The sequence below is a fragment of the Saimiri boliviensis genome, chromosome 2, assembly GCF_048565385.1.
Source record: "Saimiri boliviensis isolate mSaiBol1 chromosome 2, mSaiBol1.pri, whole genome shotgun sequence".
NCBI classification, from domain to species: Eukaryota; Metazoa; Chordata; class Mammalia; order Primates; family Cebidae; genus Saimiri; species Saimiri boliviensis.
The window spans coordinates 77762353-77775653 of NC_133450.1; the positions used below are offsets into that span (position 1 = coordinate 77762353).

Sequence of the window (13301 nt, forward strand, 5' to 3'; positions counted from 1 at the left end):
GGTAATCTTGGCTGCAGTATTTTGTCTAAATGCGTGGATTGGAAAGCATATTCAAGCCTTATTGTATATTTTTTTAATGCCATGTAGCTTGGATAAGATGGGAGAAGGAACACTGCATAGTAAAAGTAGGCCTGAAAGAAATTTCTTTCCCCTGACATTTTATTATAAAAAATTTCAAACCTACATTAAAGTTGAAGGACTAATATACAGTATACACATATACCTTCCACTTATATTGAATAATTGTTCTCACTTTTATATACATAATAGCTCGCTATATGTTTGTACACATATGTATGTATATATGTGTATGTAGAAAATGTAAAATTAAAATGCATATTTATTATTTACTTTGAATTATTTGAAAATTAAGTTGCATATATCATGACACTTCACCTCTAAGCACTAAGGACATTCTTGTATATAACCACAATACCATTATCATGCCTAGAAAAGCAGCAATTCTGCAGTATCATGTAATATCTAGTCCACATAAGATTTCTGAAATTGTCTCTTTTAGAAACAGTATCCACTTGAGTTTTGATTATTATGATTTTTACTCTAAAATAATCTCTGTACGTTTTTTGGTGAAGAGAAAATCATTTGCTTTTGGAAAAGTTCAGGACAATTGCCTTAGAAAATAACCACACATTCTGAGTCTTCTGCTTGTTTCTTTGTGGTATAGTTTACCTTGTTCCTCTGTTCCTGTATTCCCTTCAGCTAGAAGTTAGGTGTGGAAGTTCGATTACATTAAGCCTTGACTATTTTTGACAAGAAACTTCATAGATAATGTGCACTACTTTATATTTTATCAAATCCGGAGTCCTGGAAGGATTTCAGATGGTCTCTCTGATAGTGCAATTCTGAAATAAATTAAGAGTTGACTTTTGGTGTTACTGATGCTGAATAGATATTGTATTTGGGCCCCAATTGGAGAATCCTCCTGAATTCCACTCAGATGCAAGCTACAACAGTGGGTAGAGGCTGGATGTGGGAGTTCCTGATGGTGGCATGAGGTCATGTGTATCAATGTGCTTTGTAAAGCTAGAAGGAAAGAGACTGGAAATAGAAATTCTATTAACTATTAGGACACTGCAGTAGTGGATGATCAGCCTTCCTAAATGTTGACTTTGTTGTTTGCTTTGGTGAGCTGGTGGTCAGTATAATTAACTATAATATAATTAGTAAAGAACATAATAAAGTGCCTCATAATCAGTGCAGCACTCTGGAAATGAATCGTATTTTGCCATGATGAGAATGTCAGACCTAGTTGAGAAATACTGGGTTATGTTGAGCAGCAGCGATCCCAGTTTATGGCCTGTCTTATTTTTCTAAGGTTAGATCTTCAGATAAGTAGTTGTTATCTTGCAGACATCTCCAATTAATCATGGAACATGAGCATTCTTCATCAAAGGAAAAGAGAGAGAGAGAGAGAGGAAAAAAAATACACGCATACACACACACACACACACACACACACACACACAGACACACACACACACACACACAACTTAGAACCCTAGAGGGCAAAATCACCTTGGGGAGCTTTCACAAGATGTGGATGCCTGGGCCCATGCCACATCTACTGAATCGGGTTCCATGGGGAAAACGGGGAGAGGACAGGGTGGGGCCCAGGCATCAGCATTTTGCAAAAGCTCCCCAAGTGATTCTGTTATGTCCTAAGGTTAAGAATGATTGTAGTAAGAAGACGTAATGACAGTTATAAGTCTGATTACGATAATGGAACTTCTTAACTTTAATTTTCCTTAGACTAAGCGTTCTCTGAACTCCTTTCTCAGAAAGTTGCACTGAAATTCCACACATTAGGAAACTAATGTTTCCCAGGCCAATGTACCTTGGAGAAATAAGTGTGCTGTGACCCTCTATGTCATGGATAAATTGATATCTCATTCTTTTGTTTGTCATTTTTATGAAAAGAAGGATTTAAAATAATTGGAGCCTAGTGCCCAAAATTATATCCTTGTGCCTTCCCTGCAGTTTGTGGTTTAGTGACTGGGCGGGAGGGACAAGAATTCATTGTATCACAGAATCTTCTTTCCCTGTAAATGATGCATTTGCTTCAGGGTGAAGTCTGATTACAAATGAAAGTGAAATAATGCTGTAGACCACAGCATTCTGAGCTGCAGAGCTGGGCATGAGCTGAGGATCAGAGGCTGCATACACACGTTGGTCAGAGCCCAAGCCTTGAGGCCAAATCTAATGGGACTGGAGAGCAATCCTTGAGCTAACCACTCAGAATGGGAACACGTAGATGCAGAATTTCCCATGAACCAGCCACACTGGAGTAAGCCAGTTAAAAACAATTAGAATCGCACTTTAATTTTGGAAAGCCTTGGCCTGTTGGCTTAGTTCATGAAGGTCTTATAAGGAAGTGATTGTAGAGCAATTTGCAAATAGAAAGCATTTCTAATACTATATTTTAGTTGCATTAGGAATAGTGATTTACACCGAAGCCAGGAATGAGTCAGACGTTACACAAGCATTGAATTAGGCATACTCCCTGTCTAATCCTGGGACTATCTGAAAAAAAAAAAAAATTAGAGTATGTAAATTTAGCTTAATACCATGTAAGTGCTATGGGAATAATTGTGAATAATTGGATTATTAGTAAGGAATTGAGAGTGTGGGCAGATTCCTTTCTGCGGTTGGAGTATTGGACTAAAAACAGCATAACCTTGGCAATCGAAATGAAGTACAGGACAAAAAGCACATGCCGCCAAATCGGAATGACATTTGAAAACCATGTTAATACAGTATTTACCTTCCAAGAGATTTTTAGATCCAAATTTATTTCATCCAGATTATGCCTCTCCCTCTGCAATTAGCAATTTTTATTTAAAATACAAATCTACAGATATATTTTTATCCACTTTTCTAATCTGTACTGTCAAATAAGCCAGTTCTAATTTGTTTCCAAAATAACTTTGTCTGTAGTGATAAGTATCTCACACAGAAATGTACTAAGTCTGTAGTTTCTATTCTACATACTTAAAGTGTTTGCCAAATATATAGTATTCTTAATAAATTGGATCCCTGTGGACTGTTGGGATGCCTAATGTATGCTGTCAGAATTAACAACTATCATCTCGATGCTATGTATTTCGTATTGAAATAAGAATAAGTTACTGACCCTGGAAAAGTCTTAAGGGATATTTTTTTAAAATGAATATCTATCAATGAGGAATTCACATCTGAAATTATGAATCAATGTCAGACAGAACTGAATCAGATTTGTTTTACCATTTTGTAGTGTGTCTGGATTTTGCTGGTGTCACTCACAAAACACCATATTTGCATCTATCCTGAACCTTTGCAGTCCTCATGTATAAAATAATTCCATAGAGTATTTTGGGAAAAAGAGGTGGAAAAACAAATCTCAGCAGTGTTGAAGAGAGGATTATAAATTAAAATTCATGTTGCATTATGGTTTTTAAAAAGGATTGAAAGTGGCAAGCTAACATGAATCTGTTTGATTAAAGCATTTGCTCTTGTCTCAGTAAATTAACAGAAAAGAAACAAGCCTAAATTCTCTTTCTTTTTTACCTAACATAAAGTTTTATTTATTTTTTAAATAAAAGATTATACTGCTGTGATTTTTCTAGTCTCAGATGTAGGATATATATATATATATATATATATATATATATATATATATATAGTGTCATAAAAATCTTGTTGGCTGTTGAATGAATTAAACATTTTTTATTCTGAAAAGGATTCATTGTAATGTACACTGAATGTTGTGTGTAATAATGAAGAATTAGAGGCAATTTAAATGATAGAAAATTATTGAACACATTCTGTTATAACTTGATAGAAAGTTATGCAGCAATTAAAATCACATTGTGGAACAGTGTTTATTACATGGGAAAAAGCTTTGGCATTGTTAAGTGAAGAAAATCCAGCAAGATTCAATAGTATACTTTTAGTATAATCCTTATTTTATGATTAAAAAATAAAACACACACATGGATACACACAAAAACTTATGTATGATAATATAATCAATATGTTATCACAGGTTTCTTTAGGTATAATTACATTTATTTGCATGCTACTGCCTTTTCCCGACTGTCTAAAGTAATTAATTTTTGAATGAAAATACATGATAAAATGTTGAAATAGAAAGGAAATACCAAATAGCAAAGATGTATTTGTTAAATGCCTATACGTATTATTTGGGAGAATTGAGCCAAAAAAGTGAAGATGACTTCTTGCATTTTAAAGAGATTTTGTTACAAATTACTGCAGTGCTGAGTGACTTTTTCTTCATCAAAAGAACAAAATGAGGGCTTTTATTCAACAGCTTAGTATTTAATATTTGTTTCTATTTTTGTTTGCATTCAATATCTGTGGAAGAAGATAGCAGATTTTGAATAAATCTGACATACAATGTAAACTATTAAAATATACCTAGAATATGACTATAGAAAACAAAAAAGGCACTAGAATAAGAAGTACTTAAACAAAGTTAAAAAAAAAAAAAAAAGAAGAAGTGATAAACACAGAAAGTGTCAGGAGAACGGGCTGGGAAGTTGCAGTTGGGGGCCAGATCATGCAGAGAAGAGGGATGCAAAGGTCTCAGGCTTGTCTTTTGGAAGGGGGAGTCTGGTTGCATGTAGATATCACCCACGCAATTTTTGGCCTGTTTGCATATCACCTGTACTAGTAATTACTTAACTTTTTTTTAAATCAAATTAAAAGATTTTCAATTCATCATCCTCATAACAAACGTATCTGTGAAATCATGAGTCTGATATATTTATGCTTTTCATAATACACATTAAAATTAATATATGACTACTAAAATCTAAAATCACCTCACATTCTGTGAGTAGGACGTACAGCACACTTCTGTAAACACTGGCATGGAGGGAGGGAGTTGGGGAGCTGGGGACTGGGCATTTGGACCATCCTGTCTGTCTCTCCAGTGGTACCATAGCTAGGGTATGGTAATCCTCTTTATATACGTGACTGGCATGGAGTGTGTTTTGTTTTTGGAATTCTTCAGAAGGTTGATCTTACAGCATGGGCATCAGAGCAGTGCTGTTTCCAAAACACCATTGAGCAGAGGTGGTTCATTGCAGATAGCAGAGGAGAGGGAGGAAGAGCACCTAGTGATGGAGTCAGACTTCCAAGGGAGGGGTTGGAGTGGAGATGCAAGAAAAAGAAAGCAAGAGAAAATGCACAGCATAGAGGGATACCAGCAGATGAGATTCAGCTATTGCCAAAACATTGTCACGATCCAGAATGTTCACGCTTGCTGGTACTGTCATGAAAAGTTTTCCCTTTTTCTTTAGCAAATAGCATGTTTGCTGTGACCTGTGAGCTACTTCAGGAAAGAAGAAAATAATGAAAACATCCCAGTAGTTTCATTAGCACAGCCAGTGATTTTCATAAAACTGTTGCATTCTCAGGTGAAAGGAACTTACTGGGGTCACTGAGTCCATTTTTAGACTCACAGGAACCATTCTACCTAAACGCTTCTGAAAATGACCTGGAAGCATGCAAATGTCTGGTAGTGGATAGGAGCCCGTGAGTCCCACCCCACCCCAGCCTCTCAACTGTCAAGGCCATTGTAGATCCACAGAAATGGGTATTATGGCCCTGATTTCTCTCACAACCTGTGAGGACAACCTGGCTTTTGGTCCTCTGTGCTCACCACATCTTCATCTTTCTTGTTTGTTGTTGGCTTTCTCTGTGTAGGGGCGTGGGGGGGTGGGGGGGGAGGGAAGAGGCAGATCTTTTAATTGGCGGTAGGACTGCTCTGATTGGAAATTCTCTTGTGGCCTTAGCTTATCCCTGTTTTGCTTTAAGGTGGTCCTTTTGCCTAGGGGTTACAATGATTTCAGACCAGTGTCCTCACTCTTTATATTAAATACCTAATGTATTTTGCATGGACAAACTTTTAAATTCTTGTTTGTTTGTTTACTTGTTTGTATTTGAAATAAGATGATCCCAACTCACAAAAGGATAAAAAAGTAAAAGATACAACCATTTCTTTTGTTGAAGAAACTCCCAGGAAGAAGGTGCCATGACTTGCCTCACTACAAGCTTCAAAATTCTTTGCTTTCTCAGCCCTAAATAACAATAGACTAGAAGCTCTGTGGTGGCAGGGATTTGGCATCTTTTAGTCACTGAGGCATCTGTATCAGGCATAGGGGCTGATTAAGTGCAGGCACCGATAGGTTTTCTTAAGTAATGAGTGAATAATAATATTACTGTGTTAAATTTGTACAGCAATTCACAGTTGTAAAGAGTTTTCCATGAGCTCATCTAATCTTCACGATGCTGTTTTCAAAGTGGATAAAAACTGATGTTTTCATCTCCATTTTGTAGGTTAGGGAATTGGATTCAGAAGTAGAATGGTCTATCCAAGGCCTTACACAGAGGCAGTGATGCATGATTCTATCCCTGAAATTCATTTCTCAATTTGGAGTCAAGCAAGATGGGGCACAGCTGTTCCTCTGCATGATGGTTTCTGCTTTTCTGGATTTTCATCAGATTTTTATTCTTTATTTTCAGATTACAGGACAGGCCCATGTTTTACTGTGGTCAGCAACCAGATGTGCCAGGGACAACTCAGCGGGATTGTCTGCACAAAAACGCTCTGCTGTGCCACAGTCGGCCGAGCCTGGGGCCACCCCTGTGAGATGTGTCCTGCCCAGCCTCACCCCTGCCGCCGTGGCTTTATTCCAAATATCCGCACAGGAGCTTGTCAAGGTAAACCCAGGCTGATGGAATTATTAATGGATTAATCTTATTTGCTCTGGAGAGCCATTCTCCAATGAAGTTGAAGAGAATGGAAAAGTAGTGTCAGCTACATAACTTGACAATTTCGCTGACTGCATGATATCCAACTAAGGCGTTAGGAACGTGGCTCTCGAGAGGGCAGCTGAAGTCTTAGTGGATGTTTTCCTGCCAACGCTTCTCCCTCTCTGACCCCAGAGGTGTTTGCACGTACCTCTGACTCCCGGGGTGGTGTGATTCTGTTTACAGCAATGCTGTGCATTATGGCAATGCTTTGTAGAAACACAAAGCAAGATTTGTGAACAAGGTAGTTTATGTTTTTCTTCATTTGAAACTGTTAGAGTTCCTCTCTCTCATGGGTTGGCTTAATTGATCTGAAGAAAATTGTTTCTCTCGATATTTTACATGCTACATTATGCATATTTTACAAGTCCGGAATAAATTAGGATTTGTTTCACAGTTTTAAATATCCCCAGATGTCGCCTGCTAGCTGCTTCTCCTGCCTCCCGTAGAAGCCCTTACTCTGTTTTTGGCTTTTACTCCTGTTCTTCCAGCTGTACAAATTCTTTTATTGTCTGGATGTCTGGCAGGAAGCAGGAGGAAGTGAACAGAGGCAGCTCCACACTAAACTGATGGGAATAAAAGCTCTGAGGCTGTATCTGTTTCCTTTAGACAGCCTCGGGGCTTTTTATAGCAAGTTGCAATATTTTCAGAAAATTCAGGATTTGCTTTTCTGAAGCAAATAGATAAAACTTTGCCTTTGTTTTATATGTCAATTCTAAGGGTAATATGTAATAAAACAGAACTTGAGCTTAGTCACACAGTTCTGTGGGTCGCCATTAAATTCCACTTCAGTAAATTCCACTTCTGATATTGTCATTCCTGGCTTCCAGCTCCCATGTACAACATACAGCTCCTTTGGATGCCCTTAAATGTATCCCTCTGAATGTCAGGAGAAGAAATAAGTCACTCTGAAACTCGAGAATTATCAAGAGATGGATTGTAGTATTTTATAAAATTAAAAGTTTAGTTGTTCTTTGGTGCCTTCTTATTTTTCCCATTTTTAGAAAGCCCCAGTGAGTTTTGAAGAATTTGCTGGTCTTGGGATTACAAAGTTAACCAATACCCATGAACCCATTGACAGTGACCAGAGAGCTAGACTTCCTAACTCTGCTGTCTAAAATCCAAGGAAAAAAAAAGTTTTTTACAAGGAAAGTTTTGCAATCCTATAGGATCACAATGACAGTTATATTGCCATGTTGAGAGTGAAATTCTCATGGTTGGTTGTGTTTTTTTTCTAAGCGATTCTGCCACCAGGTTGTGGCTCTCACTCCTTGCTGTCCTTGGGTCAGATGTCGAGGGGCTGTGGGCAAACGGGTTTGTAAAGGAGCTTATTCTGTCTTCAGTCCTGGAGTATCCAGCCAGTGGAGAATTGCCTCATCTGTATTTTCTTTTGGCCAAAAATCGTGATCAACAAGACAGCTAGTTCTACCTACATGTAAAAATCTTGATTTTTGAAAACATTTAATAAATAACATTCAGCATATCAAGAGAATGGAAAATTCTTGTCTAAGGCATAACTGAAATCATCTAGAAGACATAATCTAATGATTTTCCACATCTAATCATTTATTTGTGGGTTATTTTATTTGAAACAGTAAGTGATACTTTTATAATAAACTGAAGCGTTGTTTCTTTAATATCCCTTTTACTGCATGGGGACTTTTCTCAGGAACACAGGTTGAGATCTTATAAACAGCAATTGCTTTTCTTCTTTACCCAATGAAGAGTGAAACTAAAGAGCACACGAGGCTTCCAGGTTTCAAAAAGAATACATCAGACTGTCTTCTTGGGGATTCTTTATTAAATCAGACTTTTCTGTGTTATGAACAAAGAGATGGAGAGAATGTACATGTACTTTTACAGTCTTTATAACAGAACATACTGAGCCTGAGATGACTAATTTTGCTCCTGGAAGGTTAATATTTGGGCTTACACATAAGACCCCAAGTCAGTCTTCAGGTGCTGTTATATAACAGTGAAGGAAATGGACAAAGTCCCTATTTTCTGGAAGCTTATAGTAAAGACAATCAATTTGTTTAACAAAACAAACAGGCACCTATTAGGTGAGTGGATTATTAGTCCTTTAAAAAAAAAAACAAACAGGGAAAGAAGGATGAATAGAGCCAGGGGCCAGGTGTTGCTCTTGGACTATCAAGGGAAGGGCTGGCACCTAAAGTGGCATTGGAACAGAGGCCTGGAGGATCAGACAGCGTGGGCCACGCAGCTCTCTGGAGGAAAAATATTCCAGGCAGAGGGGCAGCCATTACAGAGCTCTGTGGCAGGTGCATCCTTGGCATATTTGAGGAATCCATTGTGGTGGGAGAGGAGTGACAGGGGTAGGAGGGTGGAAAATGGGTAAAAGAGCAGAGGAGTCATATAGAAGATCCTAGGATGTAGCTAGGGAAAGACATGCGTGTTGAGCTAGGGAAAGACATGATCTCACTGACCTTCTCAAAGGTGCCTTCTGGCAGCCACTCTGCCAGCAAGGTAAGTCTGCAGCAGCTGAAACTGCACACTCACCTAACGATCTCTCTCACTTCTTGGCCCAATTTTCTGAGTTGTTTAATTTTTACTGTGCAAGACACTTCTCCAGGATGTGAAGTGAACATTTTCCACTTCATTTGCGTAAAAACATTAGCTGTCTCATGTAGTCTGAGTGACCTTCAATAAATTCCGTTTTAACTAAATCATTCAGTGTAACTCAAAGATAGTTTCATTGTAGAAATGTGTTGCATTTTGATTTGCAAGATTTCTTCGATAACTCTGATCATTACTACCAATCTGGAGATAAAAATGAGGCCGTGAATAGTAGCCTTTTAAATGGATCCTTCTACTTTGCCGCATATGTGATAAAACCCACAAAGTTAGTACGAACACTCTCCTCTGTATTAGGAAACACGGGAGGTGGGAAAACGGAAATACTTGTGACTTCTTATAGAACATCATTAATCAAACTGTGTATTTTACATAATGCGATTGTGAGACATAGTTCCTCTAATCATATTCCAAATATTGTGATGGGCAAATAACTCATCGATATAATTGTGGACAAACGATCACATTTTATTTGCAATGAATTTTACATGAGTTTGTTTTTCTCTCTCTGTCTCCTGCAATCTGACAGATGTGGATGAATGCCAGGCCATCCCCGGGCTCTGTCAAGGAGGAAATTGCATTAATACTGTTGGGTCTTTTGAGTGCAAATGCCCTGCTGGACACAAATTTAATGAAGTGTCACAAAAATGTGAAGGTAAGAAATCTTGTGTTTTGCAGTTGTAGTGGGGGCAGTCACAACTCAACATTAGTAAGAAGCTTGTTTGCAAATTATTCCTAAGTCCTTCTGTCTTTGTCGTCCCTGTAAATGTGTAAATGTAATATTTTTAACAGTAATAATATGCCTTGTGCTATTGGGCCAGAAAAACCCCGCAGCTTTTTCCACTTTTATAGACCCAAAACAAGAGGTCCATCTGAATCAAATTAAATATTAAAAACATGAAATATTTTTGAACCAACGTTTGGTTTAAAATGTTCAAGACACATGTTTTTGCATAGTTCTAGAGACATGAATTTAAATTTGGTCATTAGATATCATTCAGAATAATATATCTTCCGATGGTTTTCTAGTTAAAAGATAAGTTTGATTTTGTGTGTGGGGAGGCAGATTGATCTATTTGTGCTCCTAGTACATGTTCATGATTTTCTTTTCTGGGGGATGATAAATGCATATCAAATGAAAAGCTTTTAATGTTAGTCAAACAGAAAAGTAATTTGAGATGAATTTTTATATTTGCATTAGTTTATAGATGGAACTTCGACAAATATATTTAGAGGATGTGTTTATATTCACCACTACTGCTATTTGCTGAAATGAGGCCTGACTTCCAACTACGGTCATCATTTCTTCGTGAGAGGGGAGCGTCTAGAAAATAAGTGGGCAGCATTGGACTCTCTTTCTTTGATGAGTGCATGTAACTTACATATAGGAATATCTGACAGTAGTGTAGCAGCATCCTCAGGGCTACACCTCTCATCATGATCAGAAGAGAAGACTTTTTCCTTCATTGTCAACTCACCCCACCTTGAGGTTTCATGTAGACGAATGCATTTTTATTGAGAACAGATGCTGTTGTATTTATTCCCCTAGACTCTAGCAGTGAGTTCATTTTAAGTTATTTGTCGGGGCTGGATAATTAACCATGTTGGTTGCCACTGTATATCAGATGAGCAAAAGACAGCTTTACACTTAAGGTGCAGTTCATAATATACATGTAAAGCATTTAATATCTGCTTGCCCCGAAGCTGAATAACCTCTGATAGAACTACCTTTATGAGTTGCAGTTGTTTTTAGGTTATAAATCATCATTGAATTTATAATTGATGTTGCATTCTTGAACACGTTATACATAGTTATTTGGGGTAGTTGTGAAAAAAAAAATGGTTCTTTCTAAAGTAAGCCTTCTTAAGAAAACATTTTAAGTTTCAAAGAACAAACGGGTTGACTCTTGATAGGCCAATGTATTTTAGAAGTTGTACTGTAGATGTAAGTTTGAAGCAGAGAATGTTGACACTGAAAGGGGCAAAGAACTCAGCTAGTTCTAGACTCTAACATTATATATTAAGGAATGGTGTCTTGGGTGTGTTAAGTGCCCTGCCTGGGGCCATTCAGACAAGACAGTGCTCAAATTTACCTCTTAAACTCACACTCTGGTGCTCATTGAGCCATATTATGTTGTCTTCTTTCCTAGATGAAACTTATTACCTCTGCTTTAACAACTATATTTCCTAGTGTCTGGAGCTATTTAAAATATTCTGGCATAGATTTTCAGGTTATATATATATATATGACATTAACTTAAACCATTAAAGTTTATCACATGCAAAACCCACATCAGTGATAGGTTATATTTTACCTTTTAGGCTTTTTCAGTTTAATATGTTCAGCTTCAGAATATCTAGTCAGCTTCAAGATTGAGGGGAATACAGTCCTTATGATGTATCCAGTCTGGGTTTTTTTTTTTTTTTTTTTTTTCCCTGAAATTATGATGGCTTCCAGCCTGAACTAGAATTGATTTTTTTTTTTTTTTTTTTTTTTGTCTCTTGCTTTTCACTCAGACAAGTCAATTAACAATTAGGAGTGGTCTGTGGATGTGGACCAGACAAAAGTTTCTGATTTAATGCTCAGACTGAAAGAAAAATGATTCGAATCTTTTTATTTATGCTAAGAAGCCAATTATGGTGGTGTATCCAGTGGACCAAAAATTCAGTCTGAGAATTACTGAATCCTTTTCCACACACACAGAAATTTTCCAGCTACATATTAAAGTCAGTAGCAAGATAAAAACGGACTATTTTGTCTAGATTTTTTTTCCTTTACCATCTACTGTTAGATTAAATTTAGATAATGTTTTTTTTTTTTTCCCTTGTTTTCCTTGTAGTATCAGTGCAAAATTGATACTAGAAAAGAATGTCCTGTTAGTGCTGTACATTCTCTGGCCTGGAGACTGGTGTGAGCAGGGTTGGCCTGTCTTACTCTGGGAGGAAAGCAGTCAGGAAGTCCCCTGAGAACTCTTGGCCAGCTGGGTTCACTTCTTCAGCATCCTCGCTCCTTCCAGTTACAGTGCCTCGCTGTGGAAAGGGCATAACTCTGCGCGTCGGCTGGTGTCTAGATGGTCAATAGAGGGAAACCAGGAAGTCTGACCTATAACCACTGAACAGATAATATGTGCCCTAGAAAGATGATCAGCATAACCATGGGGTTCTGTGCCCTTGTGAAAATGTTCTGGTACCTTTTCCATTGCTTTGAGTGGTTTTTTTAAAGGTATCTTCCTTTTGACTTGGAAGGAAGGGATTGGGTAGTTTTATAGAATTTTTTCAACGAACACCAATTCAATCAAATTGGCTATAGCAAATTCGTAAGATGCTAACACTCACTCTCTCAGATCTGAGAATGGTATTATTCAAGTTGCTTTCCATGAGATCTTTCTTTTGCAGAATTCTCACTTCCTCCCAAAAATGTCCTTTTCCCCAAAACTTAAAAAAAAAAAAAAAAAAAAAAAAAGTCATGGAAAAGTTTTATATAAATACATACAATTGGGTGACATTTCAAATGTAAATTAACAAGCTGAAGGGATTAAATAACAATTACTAAATTTTCATATATTTAAGAAGAAAAAAACAGATTTATAGCTGTGATTTGAGAAAAAAGGAGACCGAGTTCATGCCCACCTTCTTTGTTGATCTTTCCGATGACTGCAGAGTATACACGCTGAAAGAACAGATGAGCCCCTTTCTTTGGAAACCAAGTCTATATTTGCATAGGTTACTATGGGAGGAAATTGAGACATAAAAAGTATAATTAAGGGATTAAGTTTTATTTCTGGAAGAAGTCTGTTGGATTCCTAATTAACCACTAATATTTTGGGATTTAGATTATCGTCAGCCCAGCCTTTAGCAATTATAATAGCACT

The 13301-nt window shown here is 37.2% G+C and overlaps 1 protein-coding gene across 2 annotated transcripts in view; it reads left to right on the plus strand.

Moving 5' to 3' along the window:
- FBN1 (fibrillin 1) overlaps window positions 1–13301 on the plus strand; it is a 239620-nt gene that overhangs the window by 104173 nt on the left and 122146 nt on the right. For both annotated transcript variants that reach the window (XM_074393650.1, XM_074393651.1), the window contains 2 exons: window positions 6547–6744; window positions 9959–10084. In XM_074393650.1, the coding sequence (XP_074249751.1) occupies window positions 6547–6744; window positions 9959–10084 (324 nt within the window). The remainder of the gene's footprint in view (window positions 1–6546; window positions 6745–9958; window positions 10085–13301) is intronic.